Source organism: Camellia sinensis, chromosome 4 (genome assembly GCF_055761805.1).
Source record: "Camellia sinensis isolate YWXY chromosome 4, ASM5576180v1, whole genome shotgun sequence".
NCBI lineage: Eukaryota > Viridiplantae > Streptophyta > Magnoliopsida > Ericales > Theaceae > Camellia > Camellia sinensis.
This window is the reverse complement of record NC_138964.1, coordinates 139,048,616-139,068,635: the sequence shown is the minus strand read 5'-3', so window position 1 is coordinate 139,068,635 and position 20,020 is coordinate 139,048,616. Positions and strand designations below refer to the sequence as shown.

Sequence of the window (20,020 nt, the reverse complement as noted above, 5' to 3'; positions counted from 1 at the left end):
AATGAATGTCTCGTGTATTTGGGAGTCGCTTCGTTATAAAGATAAAATAATAAGAATTCAAATCTCACCTTATTTGAGGTGAGTAATCATAAATGATCGAAGTAAAAAATAATCTTATAAAAGAGAAACATATAATACTTACTCACATAAGTCTACTTTAAATTATTCAATGTTTTTAGAATGTCAATTATCTTTGGCACTCATTTGATTTGATTGAGTTTTTAAAATAAAAATATATAAATTAGTTTGGTAAAAATAATTTAAAAAAAGAATTAAAATTATTTGTACGCCAAAAAGATATAATTATATAAAAATATTAGTTTCTTTTAAATACCAAAATAGTTAGTGATATTTTTTTCAAAAAATGAAAATCAACCCAATGGAATTTCTAAAATAGGGATCATCGGGGGTAGAGGGAGGGGTCAAAGAGTTGCAGCCAATGAAATTATTTTAGAAATGTATAATATTGAAAACTCCTAAAAATCACCTTTAATTTTTTCTCAATAAATTAATAATTAACGTAAAACAGTTCACATGAATATAAATAAATTTAAATTGTGATATTTTAGTAACATTGAGCATTTTTTTAGAAACCTCATATGATGTACTGTTGCTTGTTCCCTTGAAAAAATGTTCCCCCATCCCAAGGTAAGTCAAAAACATAGCCAAGGACATATAAAAGTGTGCCATCGTTGATACTATTTTTTAATTGGATCAATAAAAACTTACATCTAAATTTGATTTTTAAAAGTTAACCAAATGGAAAATACATATAGAGTTGAGGAAAAAAAATATTTGGGTCAGGGTAAAGTTTAGTGTCACACATGAAAAATGCTATATAGATTATATTAATATACCGTTTCATCTATCAATATAAACGGTTTGCATAATTAAAACATGCTCGAATTACAATCTCACAAGTTCACAACAGTTATTGGTTGATTAATATCATAGTAATATTCTCGATTTCTATATAATACATAAGAGCATTGAATAAAAACAATAAAATGCTAGATACCAAAAAAATAGTATAATTTTGGGGTTATTTAGAATGTATTTGATTAGTATATTTTTTGATTTTTTACGAAAAAAACGTAAAATATGAATTGGGTTTGAAATGATATAATTGAGAGATAATGTGACCCAAATAAAATGATTGTTACTAAAATAGAATAATGTGTTAAAATAGTATATGCTATTTTAGCATATGCTGTTTTAGCACATGCCAAATAAGCACTTTAATTTAAAGTGTAGGCCCCATTGTATAAGTGTTAAATTCAAACAATACATGCACCAATTAGTGTATTAACTAATGTACTAATATTAGTTATGACATTATTATTGATCTCACTTATTATACAAATTATAAATACAAAAAATATCTTAAATTATGTCGCATCATCAATTAATACACTAGTTAATACACTAATTGGTGCATATTGTTTTTCTTGACATGAGTTCTTGGTATTATTACTTTGCTTGGTTTTAAATTTTTTTTAAAAAATTTTGAATTTTGAATTTTTTCATGTTTTGTTGTTTTTATCGATTCTTTTCATATTTTAAACTTTGGGCAAATTACAAACACCCCCTCGAGGTTTGGTGAAAATACAGATTCTCTCCTGAGGTTTGAGAAATTATAAATTGCCCCCTGAGGTTTATATTTCCATAACAAATTACCCCCTGAGATTTTTATTTTTATGCAGATTTCCCCCCTAATTTGTTATGCAAATTTGACCTTTAGGAGAAAATTTGTAATTTCTCAAACCTTAGGAGAAAATCTGTATTTTCACCAAATCTCGAGAGGGGTATAAAAATATATATATATATATATATATAACTTTTTTAATAAATATAAAAATTACAAAAATATTTTTAATAATATAAAAATAATTTAATAAATATAAAAAAATTCATATTTTTTATATTTACTGAATTTTTAAAAGAACTTTTCATAATCTTTGTATCCCAAGTGTATTTAAATTAAATAATTTTTTGATCAAAATAACAAACAAATTTAAAAAGTAAAAAAAATTAATGAAATTATTTATATAAAAAAAATCCCTAAAATTTTAAAAATAATAATTGAAAATTCAAAAAATATTTCTAAAAAATCTAAAACTAACAATTCAGTGAGTATTTTAAAAATTAATGATAAAGTTTGTGAATATTAATAATTATAATTATAATTTTTTTCATAAATTTATAATAATTTTGCCAAACCATCGCTTGGGTGGTAATTTCTCTTCTTCTTTTTTTCACGTGCTGGTAACCGTAATTTTATAAAGGCCGACATGGCACCTTGTAATTGGTCAGTTGAGTGGTCGCTATCACATGAAAAGGCCCCCTTCCTCATTTTGTGAGCTTTTCTGTTTGGCCATATGAAGAACTTCATTTTATATGTAAAACAGAGTAAAATAAAGGGAAAAACTAATCTTTGACAAATTTGCTCACTGTTTTCACAACAAGAGGAGGCAATTGTTTTTTCTTTTATAGAAATTATTACAATTCAGTGTTTATTTCTAACAAAATTAAAAATAACAGTTGAGATCATCGGAAAGAGATCTGTAATAAGCTTTACAAGTCCAAACATTATGGCCAAGTTTACATTTAAATATGAAAAAACTTCCTTTAAAAAAATTAGGCTTCATTTGGCATAAGTTTTTTTTTGCTATTTTATCTAAAAAAAATAAAATAGACTAAAAATTTAATAAAATAAAATGTCACATACAAATTATAATCATTTTATTTTTTCTCTCACAAAAATAAAAAAAGTCAAAAAACTCAACCCAAACGAGACTTTAGCCCCAGGCTAAAATAGTCAAAAAGCTAAAAAATCAATCTGCATCCCAAACGAAGGCTTAGATTGATCATATAACTATAGTCATATGATTGTATTGCATTTATTATAAAAATATATATAAATGACAAATATAATTTTGGAAATAAATTATTCATTAGTTTGAACACAAATGTAACTTAATTCGTCTAAGGTTGTTTGATTAATTCGATTTTTCATAAATGATCTACTCAACAAATTTATAATATGAACAACTCAGGTCATCAAAGTAGATGCTCTATTAAAGTCACAAAGACCTATGGATACATTTGGTTGTGTAACTCCAAAGGTTGGTTGAGCGATAAAGATTTAAAAATAAAATTCAAAATCTCGAATTCAAATCACCCAATGAGTTAACAGAGATTTATCTGGTCATTAATTTTAAGATTCCATATTTAATTAAGGTGTACACAAATTAGCGTTAACATTCAATTATAAAATAAAAAATAAAAAGTAAATGAAAAACAAGATACCTTTGGTTGTGTAGTTTATAAAAAAAATTGTCAAACAAGCATACATTACGATAATAATATCAGATTCCACTACTTCCAATCATCACAAAATGCTCTTTTTTGTTGCATCTCACACACAAACAGCCAATCAAGAAAATGATTTTAAAAAGCAATGGCAAAATATGCTTTTTTTAGCCATATACTCACTTCACTTTTATATGCACACCCAATGCTAGGTTCTGTTATTAGATGATATGTTCCAAAAATGACCAGATACACGTTTGGTGCAATTTTTTAAAATTAAAGTTAATAATTACAAAATAAAAAATAAAAATATTAGTTTTCAAACAATTATTATTTTTAGTTTATTTAAATAATTTTTTTTCTTGTAAATTAATAAGCACGGACACGACACTGATACGCTAATAAGTAAATTTTTACAAAATATAAAATCCAATACGTGAAGGATATGTACAAAATATATAATTTTACATAGTTATTATATATTATATATAAAAATAAATAATAATTATTTATTATATTTAAGTCAAATATAATAATTTTAAAAAATCTAAAGAAGAAGAATATATATATAATTTACATTATTTTTTATTTTATTATTGGATTTTAAGTTACATAATTCAAACTTGTAATGTATTTTGTATGTATCTAAATGTTGGGAAGTTTTCAGTGAGTATTGTTTCGGTGTTAGACGCAATGTTAAACACGGCATATTATCTTCTTGAAAGTTTTCGTGCTTTTTTACTCATAAGTTATAAGCAAAGTTGCACCAAATACCATAACGGTGATTTTTAAAAATAAAAAAATATATATTGTAAGCAACTCTAAAAGTTAACCAAATAGGGCCGGTGTCCACCATGACTAGCAACGAAGCTAAGAATTTGGTTCAGAAAAACATTATTGAGTTGAAGTCTTAGTGTGATTTATTACAATTTAATTGAACCCATTTTTTGTTTAGTGATAGGATGACTAGAAATAAGCTGATTCCAAGGTTTATATGCTAGAGTTGTTTAAGTTAGTGAATTATTTTGATTGTTTTTTAATTTTTGGTTTTTTTAATTTTTGATTTTCAATTTAGCTCTGAAAATAATGATCATTATAATTTAAAATATGATCATGAAGGCGATTTTATGTCAACATATAGACACGTAAAAAGAGAGTAGAAAGATAAATAATATTAAATTTATCAAAAAAACAAAAATAAACATTTAAATTAATAAATTATAGATAAATTTTAAAAAAAACTAAAAAAGTAAGTTTACAAATTTAAGATACATCCTTAAAATTTTATTGATCAAATTAAAAAGTAAGTTTAAAATTAATGATAAAAGTATAATTTAAAAATAAAAATAAAAGGTGCGTATCCTTTTTAATTTTGTATGAATAATTACAATGCGCGATATGTCATGAGGACCATATAGAAATTATAATATGTTTAGGAGGCTAGAGAGAGATTACTAGTGAGGGGCCAAACCCAAGTAGTCCTTCTCCATTGAGTCAAAATTCCCTACTCTAAGTAAATCTCCATCAATATATGCTTATGTGTCTCGTTAGGCCACATTAATAAAATATGGTTAGATAAAATAAAAGTTTATTGCACTTTTGAAAGACCTTTTGAGAGGTTTCAAATCATAAAAAAAAATAAAAAATAAAATAAAAGAAATGAAACTACTATTCCACTTGCATGGTTTCTTTCCCTCCTCAAAACTATCACCTTCATAGCATTGATCAAATCAATATGGGTTATTGCATACTTTTAAATTTCAACTGTAAAATTTAATTTTTTATATTTTAAATCAAATTGCAATGTTATACTTCCATTCATCTAGTGTTAATAAGATTGATGAAACTTTATATAAGCCATACGGGAAATTTTTCTTGCCTCATTGGCATACCAAAATTACTTTAGCATTTGCACTTTCACCAAAATCTTATTTCAGACTATTCATTTTTAATTTATCTCAACTTCGTTAACGGTGAATTGAAGAGTGACATTGCAATTTGACTTAATTAATAGAAGCATAACTACAATACTAAAAAAATTGCAATTTTGTTGAGATAATCAAACGCCATTGCAAAACACTCATCTAATTACTTTTATTTACATACAAGTAATTATACAATTTTTTAAGAAATTACTTGGCAGCATGTTCACTTAATAGCAAGTGACTATATACTTATATCATTATTTTAATATGGATAATTATTAAAACACTGATGATGGAATGTCTGTGTCCGTATACATATATCATTACTTAACATGGACAATTATTAAAACATTGTTGATTGGATGTACATGAGTATATACTTGTATCATTACTTAATATGGACAATTATAAAAGACTATTAATTCGTCGTACAATTTTGAACCCCGTGTAACAATATATCATTTATTAATAAACTGTACCAAATAGGCTCAATACAACTTGACTTGTGAGTAAAATGGATAATAAATTATAAGAATAGTGACTACAAAACTAACAATTTATGGTAAAACTCAACTCATCCACCTACTTTTATCTACGCATGAATAACTATATATTCTTTTCAAAATATTACGTTTGTAATATACTCAATTAATAGCAAGTGATTATATATTTATATTGTTACTTAATATGAACAATTATAAAACATCGTTGATCGGACACATGACTATGTACTTATTTTATTACTTAATGTGGATAATTATGAAATATCGTTGATCGGAGACGCATGCCGACATACTCATATCATTAATATGGATAATTATGAAACAGAGTCGATTAGATACATGTAACTATATACATATATCATTATTTAATATGGATAATTATGAAATACTATTGATCAAACGTGCATAAATATATACATATATCATTACTTATATGGATGATTATTAAAAAAAACTATTGATCAAACGAACCTGACTATATACATGTATCGTACTTACTGTAAACACTCGTCCAGTTACTTTTATCTATATATGAGTAATTTTGATGAGATAATTAAACGTCATTGCAAAACACTCGTCCAGTTACTTTCATCTACATATGAGTAATTATACAAATTTTTAAGAAATTACCTTGCAACATATTCACTTGATACTAATTGGCTATATACTTATATTATTATTTAATATGGACAATTATTAAAACACTATTGATTGAATATATGTGACTATATATTTATATCATTACTTAATATGGACAATTATTAAAACACTATTAATGGGATGTATGGGATTTGGGGTGGTTGCTGTGCGGGGGTGTGCAGTAGCCACTGTTGTGCATCCCGCACAACAGCTATTGTTGTGCAGTTAAATGGGCCCATGTCGGGGCCCATTTCAATAATCTGAATCGTTCACATTTTAAAGTACATCAAGTACAACATACTTGCCAAAAACAAGTTAATTGGATATCATTTACTCTTTCATTCACTTACATTTGTATTTATTTTAATACTTTAAATCACAATTGTTATTTATTTTTTTAGATACACATGTGAGTGGATAAAAAAGTAAACGATATTTGATTAACTTGTTTTTTCGCAAGTATATTGTACTTGATGTATTTTAAAATATGAACGGTTCGGGTTATCGAAATAGGTCTCGAAATGAGCCAATTTGGCTACACAACAATGGTTGTTGTGCACCTTCGCACAGCAGCCACCCCAAATCCATATGTATGTGTCATGTATACTTATATCATTACTTAACATGAACAATTATTAAAACATTATTGATTAGATGTACACGACTGTATATTTATATCACTACTTAATATGAACAATTATAAAATTGTTGATTTGACACACAATTTTGAACCTTGTGTGATAATTTATATCACTCATCAATTATACCAAATAAGCCCATTATAACTTGACTTGTGAGTAGCTTTGTTTGGCAATCTTCAGTTTTAATCAAAAAGTTAAAATGTCACTATAAGTTATCACATGACTCTTTCTATTTTTCTGTACATATTTTCATAAAAAGTCAAAAGATTACTAAAATAGTTTGTTCATAAATTATAAGATTGATGACTACAAAACTAAGAATTTAGGATAAAACTCAACTAATCCACTTACTTTTATTTACATAAGAATAATTATACATTATTTTCAGAGTATTGCGTTGGTAACATATTCACTTTCGCTATATTTTGTTGGAGAATTTGAAAAGAGATTTGGAAAAGGGAAGAAAAAAGTGTGTGAAATTAGATAAAATATAAGTATATTTTATTCACATTTCACATTTCTTTTTTATTTATCTTTCCAAATTCTCAAATCAAACACAACGTTAATTGCAAGTGATTATATATTTATGTCATTACTTAATATAAACAATTATACTTATATCATTATTTAATATGAACAATTATGAAACATTGTCCATTAGATACACATAACTATATTTATATATCATTATTTAACATGAATAATTATGAGATACCGTTGATCAAACACGCATAATTATATATTGATAATTATGAAATACTGATGATCAAACAAATGTGATTATATATATATATGCCGTACTTACTATAAATACCGTTGATCAAACATATGTGACTATATAACTGTATTAATATTATTGCTATTTAAGGGTGTTTTGAAAGAATGATTAAAAATTAATTTTTACGTTTTAAAAAATTTTATGAGAGAAAAAAGTGAATTAAATGTCGAGAAATAACTTTTAATTCATCTTCTATGAAGTATCGTTGATCAGACGCAAAATCTTGGACTCAGGTAGTAATTATTATCGGTTGAGAACAGGCCAAAACGCGGGGGCAAAAGGGTAAATAAGTCTAATTTTACTGTCAATTTTAAAGTTTTTCCCAAACCCAGAATAAAACCCCACTCACATGTTCCACTCCCTCTGTTCACTCACTCCTCACCCCTGCCCTATTTCCTCTATTTTTCTCTCCTCTGTTAAACGTATCGAAAGCAGAGGAAAAGAAAAGAAAAGAAAAGAAAAACCAAAAAGAAAATGAGGGAATAGAATCTCAACAGCTCCTTCTTCCCCTCTCTATCTGAGACTTGTAGATCTCTGATACACACACATACACACACATATATATGTATTTGTATATGTAGATGCAATTGTAATTGATTTAATGGCTTCAATAGCAGTTACAGCAGAGCAACCGACTACAACAGAGGTGTTTCCATGGCTCAAATCCCTACCTCTGGCTCCCGAGTACCACCCAACCCTAGTAGAGTTCCAAGATCCAATTGCTTACATTTTCAAGATCGAGAAAGAGGCCTCCCAGTATGGAATCTGCAAAATTGTTCCTCCCGTCTCGGCTCCACCGAAGAAGACCGTAATTGCGAACCTCAATCGGTCTCTGGCTGCGAGGTCCACCATTCCGAGCCCTAATTCGGCTCCCACATTCACCACTAGGCAGCAGCAGATCGGGTTCTGCCCTCGGAAGCATCGGCCGGTTCAAAAACCCGTGTGGCAGAGCGGCGAGAACTATACTCTGCCTCAGTTCGAGGCCAAAGCGAAGGCTTTCGAGAAGGGTTACCTGAAGAAGACCCCGAAGAAGGGGTTGTCGGGGTTAGAAGTTGAAACCCTTTACTGGAAAGCCAGTGGGGATAAACCCTTTCAGGTTGAGTATGCTAATGATATGCCGGGTTCAGCATTCGTGCCGGTGAGTGTGAGGAATGGGAAGGAAACAGGGGAGGGAGTGAATGTTGGTGAGACTGCTTGGAACATGAGAGGGGTGTCTAGGGCTAAAGGGTCTTTGTTGAGGTTCATGAAGGAGGAAATTCCGGGCGTCACATCGCCAATGGTGTATGTAGCTATGATGTTTAGCTGGTTTGCTTGGCATGTGGAGGATCATGACTTGCATAGCTTGAATTACTTGCATACGGGGGCGGGGAAGACGTGGTACGGTGTGCCAAGGGAAGCCGCGGTTGCATTTGAGGAGGTGATCAGGGTTCATGGGTATGGAGGAGAGATCAATCCTCTTGGTGAGTTCAGTACTGCATTGAACCAGAGATCAAAATTTAGCTTCCCCTGTTTACTGTTCTCCTATGCTCTGTCTTTCATCTTGCAAATGTCCTTGCATGTCACTGTTTATTAGCTGTAGTTAATCTTATCGTAAGTACTACTTCCATCACATATCCGCACTTTACTCTAGTGGACACCATAAAGATCAGCAAGGTGAGAAATTGGCAGGAGTTGACCTTTTCATTTAGATAGGTAGAATGTTAGAAAACTAAAACTTGCATGGAGTGAGGATGGATTAAAAATTAAGGATGGCTTGGTTTTAGGAATTGATTAAATTTCTGAGGGAAAAGGTGCAAGTTATATGTACATAACCAAATCAAACTAATCCTTAAGTCCCATCAAATGGGATCGGTTGCATGAATTCTTCTTCTTCACTCGATTTTATCTAAGGACATTTCGTTAGTCAAATTAAGGAGATTCATATCTCTATTTACTACATTAGTCAACGTCAATCTAGGTTTATCCGTTTCTCTAATACTATCACCTACCGTCACTGTATCGCATCTCTTCACTACTGTCTCTGTTGACCTCTATTGTATTAAGTCATCTCAATCTATTCTCTCTCAACTTATCTTTTATCGGTACTATTCCTACCCATTTTCGAATATACTTATTCCTAACTCTGTATTTTCTAGTCTTGTCGTCCATTTCAGTATCCTCATCTCAGTAACACTCATCTTATCTATATGTTGTTTCTTAGTTGCCTAACATTTCTTCCCATATAATATCGCTAGTCTAATAACCGTTCTATAGAACTTCCTTTTTAGTTTAATGGGTATTTGTTTTTCGCATAGTACTCCAGACGTACTCCTCCACTTAAGTCACCCTGCCTCAATTCTGTGGACCGCATCCGCTCCAATCTCCTCAGCATTGTGATAATCGATCCTAAATAACAAAAATGTTTACTCTTAGGTAGTTATTGGTTTCCAATCCTTACTTCTCCTCTGTTTCTGTTGTGACTGTTACTAAAATTACACTTCATATATTCTGTCTTAGTTCTGCTTATCCTAAATCCTTTAGATTTAAGTGTTTTTCTCCAAATTTTTCAACTTAATGTTAACTCCGTTTCTAGTCTCATCTACTAACATGATATCATCTGTAAAAAGTATACATAACTAAAGCGAAAAGATAAGGATTTAAGATTGATCCTTGGTGTAACCCTATAATAATTAGAAATTCACTCGTCTCTCCAACAGGCGATCTAATAGTGGTCATCACACCTTCATACATTTCCCTGATCACACCAATATAACTTTTTGTCAGTCCTTTCTTCTCTAACACCCACCAGATTATTACGTGGCTTTGTTTTCTTGAAAGGGCTTATTTGGAATTAGATAAATAAGATGTTGAGATATACTAGCAAGTAGGTGTTGCAGTACACCTCTTCAACATTGAAAAAGGTTTATTAGGAGCTTTGTGGTTTCTCTGTACAAGCAAGATGTGTTAGATTACATTTTCAGAGTTCACTTAGAGTTCTTACATACTGTTCCCACGTTTATTTTTTGCTGATAATTTTAAGCATGAGAGTATGACATAGGAAGGTTGATATGGACACAAATTTTTTTTTTTGTGTAGACTCTTTGATATTGAACTACTACTAGATGTCTTTTAGGGCTGTAACATCTTGGTGGTTCAAAGAGTACCTTTTTTCATTTCATGTTAATGACGCCTCAATTAGTAATGTTTACTAACTACCCATTGGGCATGTTCCAAATGAGCTATTCACTTATTTTGGTTGTTTCAGAGTTTCGGAAGGTCTTCTTTGGGTTAACAGAAAATGCAACTCAGTTTAGAATTTTGTACAAAATTGAATTTAGTCTCTTAAAAGTTATTCTACTAAAAATTTTTGTGATTCATTTCTTTCAGTGACTTTTGCTATTCTTGGCGAGAAGACTACTGTAATGTCTCCAGAAGTACTTATTAGTGCTGGTGTTCCATGCTGCAGGTGACTTTTTGGTCACTCTGATTTCCTACTGTTGTACGTTTGGTATTGACTTTGAAAACTAACTTCGATTGCATCTGAAAGAAGAATGCCTTGTGATGGCCTCTACAATTAGCTTGAAAATCACTTTTCAACGTGCCTTTTATGAAGCTATTTGTAGCTGTTTTGATCAAAGGAGTTAGAGGGAATGGGATAAAAGATAAGGAACATGTTATGCTGCATGCCGAAGAACTATACTTAGCTGGACCTGCCTTGCATCCACAAGAAAATAGCATTTATTATCACATCTAGAAATCATTCTACTAATCTGGTTATCGTTTTAAGTTGTTCTTTGTTAAAGTTCATTGCAGCATGCTTCATGGTCTAGTGGTGATGTGAATACATCCGTGCTCTTCTTACGTTGCTGTTTCTTCTGATCAGGTTGGTGCAAAATGCTGGAGAATTTGTTGTCACTTTCCCTAGGGCCTATCACTCAGGTTTTAGTCATGGTAAGACATCTTTCAATATGCCTTTTCTTTTCTTATTCCTCTACTTTGTGTTTTAACGTTGGAGTTATTGTTATAACTAATATAATATTGATGTTATATGAAAAAATTTAAAGAATGATGAATTGTACCCGCCTATTTGGTTTTTCCATGCAGGATTTAATATTGGAGAGGCGGCTAATATTGCAACTCCTGAATGGTTGAGGGTTGCCAAAGATGCTGCTATTCGTAGAGCTTCTATCAATTGTCCTCCCATGGTGTCTCACTTCCAGTTGCTTTATGATCTTGCACTGTCGTTATGTTCAGGGTTCTCTCTCTGTCTCTCTCTCTCTCTCAAATGTCCTCTGAGCTATATTTCTGGAAGTATCATTCCTTCCAAATTTGTCACTTATTCTTTCTACAATCACTATGACTTGTCCAACTGTTCTAGTTCATATTTCAAAATAGGTGGTGAAGAGTTTCTTCTAAAGCAGATATCCTTAGTTGTTGTATCTAAAGAACAATATTGTTCCAGCCATCCCTTCTCCAATAAATAAATAAATAAAAAGAAAGGAAAAAAATTTAGATTATGTAAATCCATTACCTGCATCATTCAAAATTTTCTACTAGTGTTAGCTATGTTTTTCGTTCTTATCAAAAACCTGCAGTATTTGTAGTGCTTTCTTTTGGGGTGCTTATTTCTCTTAATATTGCTATACATCACACATGCATTATGAAAAATAAAAATCACAAGAGAACAACTGTGTCATATTTCAACATTTATGTCCCAGTTGTGCAAGAAGCTTGTATCACATGCGAATTTTTCATGATTTTGTTTTCTGTCTGATTAGTGTGAAATAATATATTAAGTTGTGATCTTAACCAATTAGACTTCCAAATTTGATTCTTTTTTGACTTTTTTATGTTCTTTTCCCTATAGGATACCTAAGAGCATCAGTACTAAACCGCGGAGTTCAAGATTAAAGGATAAAAAGAAGGGTGAAGGCGAAACCCTAATCAAAGAGCTATTTGTGGAGGATGTGATGAGGAATAATGACCTGCTTCACATTCTCGGGGAAGGATCTTCCATTGTGCTTCTTCCCCAGAATTCGTTAGATGATTCCGTTTGTTCAAATTTACGGGCTGCATCCCGATTAAAAGGAAATCATAGATTGCCTCTTGGTTTATGCAATCCTGAAGAAGAAATGAAGGCCTCGGAAAGTTTAGTTTCCGAAAATATCATGATAGACAGGAAGCGTGGGTTAAAGCAATTTGCAAGTTTCTATCCTGTGAAGGGAAAATTTTCTCCTATGTTTGATGGGAGCAGGCTTTCCTTGTTAGGTGGTAGTGATGATGCATGCACCTTGGCTTCTCAGACCCACAAAGCAGACGCTGGAAGAGAAAGAACAGCTCAAGGTGATAGGTTGTCAGATCAAGGATTGTTTTCATGTGTCACTTGTGGGATTTTGAGCTTTGCTTGTGTTGCCATTGTTCAACCTAGAGAAGAAGCTGCACATCATCTCATGTCAGCTCAAGGTGATGGTTTAACTGTTGCCACTGCTGCTGCAATTTTGCCTGAGCTGAATTCCCAATCTGGTAGGTTTTTTCTTTAAGACTTTTTCTCATCTGTTGTGATTTGCAACTGAACATGCACGTCTTTGATTATGATATGAACTTACTTTTCATTCATCTAAATGCAGGATGGATGCGAAAGAGCACTCCGGATGGTTTGTTTGATGTCCCAGTTCAATCTGCTGATAGAATTCAAACAGAACATCAAACTACAGAAGTGGTTTCCAACACTGAAACACAAAAAACCACTTCCGCCCTTGGTCTATTGGCTTTGAATTATGGTAATTCTTCTGACTCTGAGGAAGAAGAGGAGGTTGAAGCACGTATTCCTGTTTATGACAGCGAAACCAAATCGAGGGATTTTCCCCCAGAAAGTGGATTCCAATGTGATGATATAGGATTATCTTCTCCCAAGCATCATAGTGAGGCAACTGGTTGCGGACTTGGTTTTGTTGATGATGTTCCTCAACAAGTCATTGATTGTTATGTGGATGATGGACCTCCAAAATCTAATTTTAGGGGTAAATATCAAACTTTCGACTGTTCTGTTGAGTTTGAAACTGAAAATATTGCTTCCATGGAGTCAAATAGCGTAGGGAGTTGGTCTAGGCATCAAATGAAGCTATCGCCTTCTGTCTCCAATGGTTCTCCAGTTGCCCATAGGTGTGTCACAGGTATTAGCAATGTGGTTTCCCCATTTGAGAACACCACCATGTCATTTGCTCTGAGGTCTGATGAGGATTCTTCTAGATTGCACGTCTTCTGTCTTCAGCATGCTGCAGAAGTAGAACAGCGACTTCGTCCAATCGGCGGAGCTCATATATTACTCCTTTGTCATCCAGGTGCGTTGTAACGTAGTTTGACAGAATAATTCTTGACAAATAAATGATATTTTTCTGCTTTAATTGTTCTTATCTTTCTCCGGAAGACTAAAACATGGTTTAGTGGAGAAAAGCATAGGAGATAACTTATGGATTGTTGAAAAGTATGAGTTATTTGCAGCAGTGAAAATTCAATTTCGATTACATAGCATAAGTGATATGTTCTGTGTTGGTTTGTTAATGGGGTGGTCTCAGTAGGCAAGGACATGCTTGTGTTCTTGTAACGAATCATATATTGTAATGGAGATTTGTTTTTATGCGCTGTCTATGGTATTTTAAGCACACCTGTGGGGTTAAGAGACTCAAGAATCATGCCCCTTGTATATAATAAGATTCATTTCACATTTCATTTCCTGTGTGCTTGTATACATTAGTGTCACTATGAAGACAAAATTATTTAGTACCATCAGAAAAAGGTTTGCTGCTTTTTAGGCTGTGTTCGGGTCAATGATTTGAGAGGGGATTTGTGGAGGGAAAGGAAAAGGGAAGGGAAGGGAAGGGAAGGGAAAAGTTAAAAAAAAAAGAAGCTTAAATCATTATGCTATGTTCGGATCAATGATTTGAGAAATTGAGAGGGGGGTTTGTGGAGGGAAGGGAAAAGGAAAGAAAAAAGGAAGGGAAAAGTTAATGAAATATAAGCAATTTTTTTTAAAGAAACTTCTCCCTTCCCTTTTCTTTTCCTCCGCAAATACCTACTCAAATCATTTCCTTAATCCCTTTCCTAACAGAAATCCTACCCTCTTTTTTTAATTATTTATTTTATCCACTTCTTCGATTGATTGTATAGTATCTCAAATCACACAATAACTTCTTCTCCCTCTTCTATTGAAGAATCAAATGCTTATTTTCAGGGTTCCAATAGAATTCATAGGTATAGGAATAAGCTCCTATCAAATAGAGATTTTTTCTTTCGACCATGTTTTAATTGTTAATACAATATATAAGGACCACTACTACAAAGAGTATTACACCCTTGAATGTGAAATATCTATTACTTGTTAAACCCTGTGAATTGCGTGAAAACTAGGATACTCCAAATTCGGGAGTCAAAGAGTTTCATAAAATGTTTTTGGTAGAAAAAAACATGAATGAATGATCCCACTAAATTAAATTGGGCCCATGAATCTAAGAAATAGTGAGAATTCTTGATCTCTCTCAATTGGAAAATCCAAGATTTGAATTGAACTTCTCATTGATTCCTCCTAAATTGCATTTATTTATCCTAAAGATCTTGTATTTGCTCTTTTATAGATATATAAATAGTAAAAAAGAAAATACTCCCTCCGTCCCAAAATATTAGTCCCTTTTCAAAAATCAAGTACAAAAATAATATAAATTTCTTATTTTGCCCTTCTTTTAAATTCATTAACAACATAAAAAGTACAATTATGACACTGATATTCCCCAAAAAATATATTATCAAAGGGTAATTTTGGAAAATCAATTTTTTCAAAGTGCAATGATTGTACTACCAAAAAAAGTTAGGTTTCTCAAAAGGGACCATTATTTTGGGACGGATGGAGTAATTTTTATTATTCTAAGTACGTTGATGAGGAAAAAATCGGAATTCCTACCCCATAACTAGAAATAAAAATAAACTAACAAGAAAGGTAAACCCTTGTATCTTGTGTTTATTCTTTTTTACAAAGAAAAATATTTTGTTTAGAAATAAATAAAAAGAAAAATTCTTATTCTACAAATCATAAGAGTGAAAAGAATTTCAAATCATATTGATTAATCCAAAACAATAGGTAATAGAAATCATTCATTTTATATTATAAATACAATTAGTCAACTTTTTTAATCAAGTTGATTGAGATTATTACAGCTTTAGATTACTTATGTGTTTGTCGCACAAAAAAAAAGCTTTGAATTTCCGGTTGAAAGATATTTCCATAACAAAAAAGCTTTTCATGTTGCCCAATATCCTTTCATTTTCCAAATATTTTTACGAATATGCTTTTATCAAATTGAAAAATCAAGAGGTTGGGTGCTTAGTTACACGAAGCGGGGAAGGGGGGCTGTTCTTAGGTTGGGAGTGCCTATGGGAGTATGTATATATTTATTTATTAAATATATAAAGATATTCTAACAATTATTTTTGATTTTTGGTTGTAATATATGTATTAAAATATGAATAAATATTAGAGATTTATGTCAACTACAAATTGTCTTTATTAAGTATAAATAAATATTATATAAATAGAAACTACTAGAGCAAGTGACTTGTTTTTATTTTGTTTCTATAAGATTTATATGTTTAAGAGGTTTCTATCTCAGTTGAGAGCGAGTTTCTTACAAATTTCTTGGGTGTGCGGAATCGCGTTTCTTAGTAAGAAATGCCACTCGAGTAGAAGGTCCTTGCTACTAAGGTTGGGTGTTTGGAATTGTCTTTTTTAGTGGTTGTTTTGGTTGGTTTATTTTTTTGGTCTTTAGTGAATTTTGTTTAAAAAATTTCAAAAAAACTTATATTTCTGGGTTCTACTTGACTAGATGGACTAGAAAAGTAAAAAAATAAAAATTAGGAAAAAAAATTTTTAGAAAGGACACAAAAAGGCCAAAAATAGTTGTTGTTGTTTTATTTTTCTTTAGTGAACTTTTTTTTTATTTAAATATATATGTATATTTTACTTTTTAGATTCATTTACACAAGACGGACCTTAAAAGTAAAAAAAAAAATTGACATAATTTTGAAAAAAAACTACTAAGACAAAAAAGCTAGAAAAAAATGTGCCTTTTTTAGCTGTATGCCAAACTTACCTAGTTGGATGTGAAATTTCACGAAGTATAACAACAGACTGAGAAACTTGGCTAGAAGGAATTGGTAGAGAAATTGTGTTATATATATGGTAATCCTTATATCCGAATTGGATCCGTAACTTCTTATTTGTGAAAAAAATAAAATAAAAAGGTAGATTGTCTTGTTCCTCCTCCATTAGTTATAATACTTCAAGGAGGTTTTACATGGAATGAAAGAGCAAAAATGGATTCATGAAGGTTTAATTATTGGATCGCTCCCCAATGACATGTTCCAGGTTTGTTTAGATAATGGTGGTCTTATTCTAGTTATGTTTTAGGAAAAATCAGACATAGTTTTGTACTAGATACTTGCCAATAGAGTCAAAATTGAAGTAAGTCGTTATGATTCAACTAGAGGGCGTATAATTTATTGATTCAGCAAACAAGGATTCGAAGGATTAGGAGTTTTTCAAGTTTAACATTCTTTTCCATGGGAATGCGATTTGAGATTCAAAATTTCAAGAAACTTACTTTCTTCCAAGAAATAGATTCAAAATTAAGGTAAGGAATGAAAAATATGAAAGTAAGAGCTTATGTTCATTTACATAATATCTTGAATGAAAAAAGTTATTACATGATTACTCGAAATTTTATTTTGATCCAAAACTAGATTCCAATTCCTATTATTTTTTCCTTTATACGTTCTCTATTTTATCTTTCCATGTTATATCCAAACACAGGTTAATGATAGATAATACAGTCATTCAGGGAATAGTGTCTGGCTCTACGTGCCTTCCATTTTGTACCTTATATTTTCCTTTTAGTTGCTGAAGAAAGTTATGTTAAATAAATACAACTAATGAAGGAATATAATTGCCATTTCTTGATGATAAGTCTCCTGCATCTATATAGAAATTCCTACCAATAGATTTGCGGTGTTCTATTAAGATTTTTTTTCTTCCCTCCATTAACTTGTATTGTTTGATGAAAATATGCAGACTATCCTGAGCTAGAGACTGAAGCAAAATTAGTGGCAGAAGAACTGGGAATTGATTATTTCTGGAATGATATTGCAATCAGGGATGCCACTAAAGAAGATGAAGAGAGGATACAATTAGCTCTAGAAAGTGAAGAAGCGGTACATGGGAATGGAGACTGGGCTGTTAAGTTGGGCATCAATCTCTACTACAGTGTCAACCTAAGCCGCTCTCCTCTCTACAGCAAGCAGATTCCATACAACAGTATTATATATAAAGCGTTTGGACGCCTAACAAAACCGAAGGTTCATGGGAAGGGTTTCAGCAAACAGAAAAAAATAGTTGTGGCGGGAAAATGGTGTGGGAAAGTCTGGATGTCAAATCAGGTTCATCCTTTGTTAGCAGAAAAAGATACTGAGGAAGAGGAAGAGGAAGAGGAAGAAGAGAGAAGTCTTCATGCTCGAGCAAAACCTGATGTGAAACATGAGAGATTGTCAGGAAGCACCCACACTGCTGAAACTACTTCTGCAACTAGGAAGACTGGAAAGAAGAGGAAGAATAAAACAGGTTGTGGGGCAATCAGGAAAGCTAAATTCCCGAAAATAGAGGCTTCGGGTATAGCTTCAGATGGTTCACCCGAGGACGGTTATCAGAAGCGAACGAGAAATCTTAGAAACAAACAAGTGAAAACAGAGACCCCTCATCCTCAGAAAAGTTCTGATTGCAACACAAAGTTCGACTTGTGTGTTGAGGACGAGTTGGATGGCGGACCTAGCACACGGCTGAGGAAAAGAACCCTGAAGCCTGCAAAAGAGTTGGTAGAGAAACCAATTGAATCCAAGCCGGTATTAAAGAAGCCGACAAGTAGTAGGAAAGCAAAGAATCCTCCTGCTGTGAAGGCTACAACTGCTCACAGCAACATGAAGGTAAGAGACGAGGAAGGAGAATACCAGTGTGACGTGGAGGGTTGCACGATGAGTTTTGGGTCGAGACAAGAGCTTGCGCTGCACAAACGAAATGTATGTCCAGTGAAGGGGTGTGGAAAGAAGTTCTTCTCTCACAAGTATTTGGTGCAGCACCGGCGTGTTCATATGGACGACCGCCCACTAAAGTGCCCTTGGAAAGGGTGCAAGATGACATTCAAATGGGCATGGGCTCGGACCGAACACATTAGGGTTCACACGGGTGAGCGTCCTTATGTTTGCTCCGAGTCAGGCTGTGGCCAGACGTTCCGATTTGTTTCAGATTTCAGTCGTCACAAGCGGAAGACGGGTCACTTGGGAAAGAAGGGCAGGGGGTAAGATTGAAAAAGAAGGAATGTAATTTAACAAGGCTGATGAAACTGTTGTTCAATTCACAGAAGTAGGTGTAGGATTAGGGTTAGAATTTCCCTGTATTTTTTTTTTTTTGTTTTTTTCACATTACAGTTTCATTCTGCCTTTGGCCTGGGGGTCTTGATTGGGTCCTCTATTTATTTTGTTCCATCAGAGCAATTGCTTGTATCTCAAAAAGGGATTGTGTCAAATTTGATGCAAATTGTTCAAGCAAAATTTGGACTTAAAATTGGAGTAGACTATGATTTCCCTTTTTTACATTGCTTTTTGGATTAGTGGGATGAAAATGGGGACAGAGAGAGTTTTGTTTACTGTTTTTGGAAAGGGACTCCCAACTGGTCAAACTCAATTCAGTTTTTGAGTCTTTGATATAATTTGATTTTGGCAGTTGTTAGTAGGGGTGGGCGTCTATCGTGTAAACCTGACTTGTTGATTATTTTGTGTCATCGTATTGTGTCATTTTTAATTTATATTTGATTGATGTTGTGTTAATGTATTATGTCAAAAAAATTCACTATTAATTAAAAATATCAAGATTCAAATGTATGAAAAAAAATTAAAAATTTCTTCGCAAATTAAATTTAATGAAACTAATCTCTATTAAATGAAATTATTTAAAAAATATTTTATTTCAACTTAATTTATAAAAATGATTTTTATTATATTTTCTACTGGACTAACTAAAATAATAGATAAAAAATATATTAAGTTCAATTAAAAGCAAAAACAAAATCTATATTAAACTTAAAATTATATTTTACATATTTTTTAATAAATTGAATGTAATTATGAAAGAGATTAAAAAAATATCAT

The 20,020-nt window shown here is 31.8% G+C and overlaps 1 protein-coding gene across 1 annotated transcript; it reads left to right on the top strand.

Moving 5' to 3' along the window:
- Positions 1-8,138: 8,138 nt before the first annotated feature.
- LOC114314105 (lysine-specific demethylase JMJ705) lies at positions 8,139-19,436 on the top strand. The gene is made up of 7 exons (XM_028260550.2): positions 8,139-9,258; positions 11,165-11,243; positions 11,661-11,728; positions 11,882-12,032; positions 12,645-13,300; positions 13,405-14,118; positions 17,895-19,436. Exons 1-7 carry the CDS (start codon positions 8,400-8,402, stop codon positions 19,172-19,174), a joined length of 3,807 nt encoding a protein of 1,268 aa, XP_028116351.2. The 5' UTR covers positions 8,139-8,399; the 3' UTR covers positions 19,175-19,436.
- Positions 19,437-20,020: the final 584 nt, after the last annotated feature.

Coding starts and splice junctions, on each gene's coding strand:
- LOC114314105 (XM_028260550.2), top strand. CDS start 8,400: ATGGCTTCAATAGCAGTTACAGCAGAGCAACCGACTACAACAGAGGTG. Junction 11,244..11,660: donor GCTGGTGTTCCATGCTGCAG/GTGACTTTTTGG, acceptor TCTTCTGATCAG/GTTGGTGCAAAATGCTGGAG. Junction 13,301..13,404: donor TGAGCTGAATTCCCAATCTG/GTAGGTTTTTTC, acceptor ATCTAAATGCAG/GATGGATGCGAAAGAGCACT.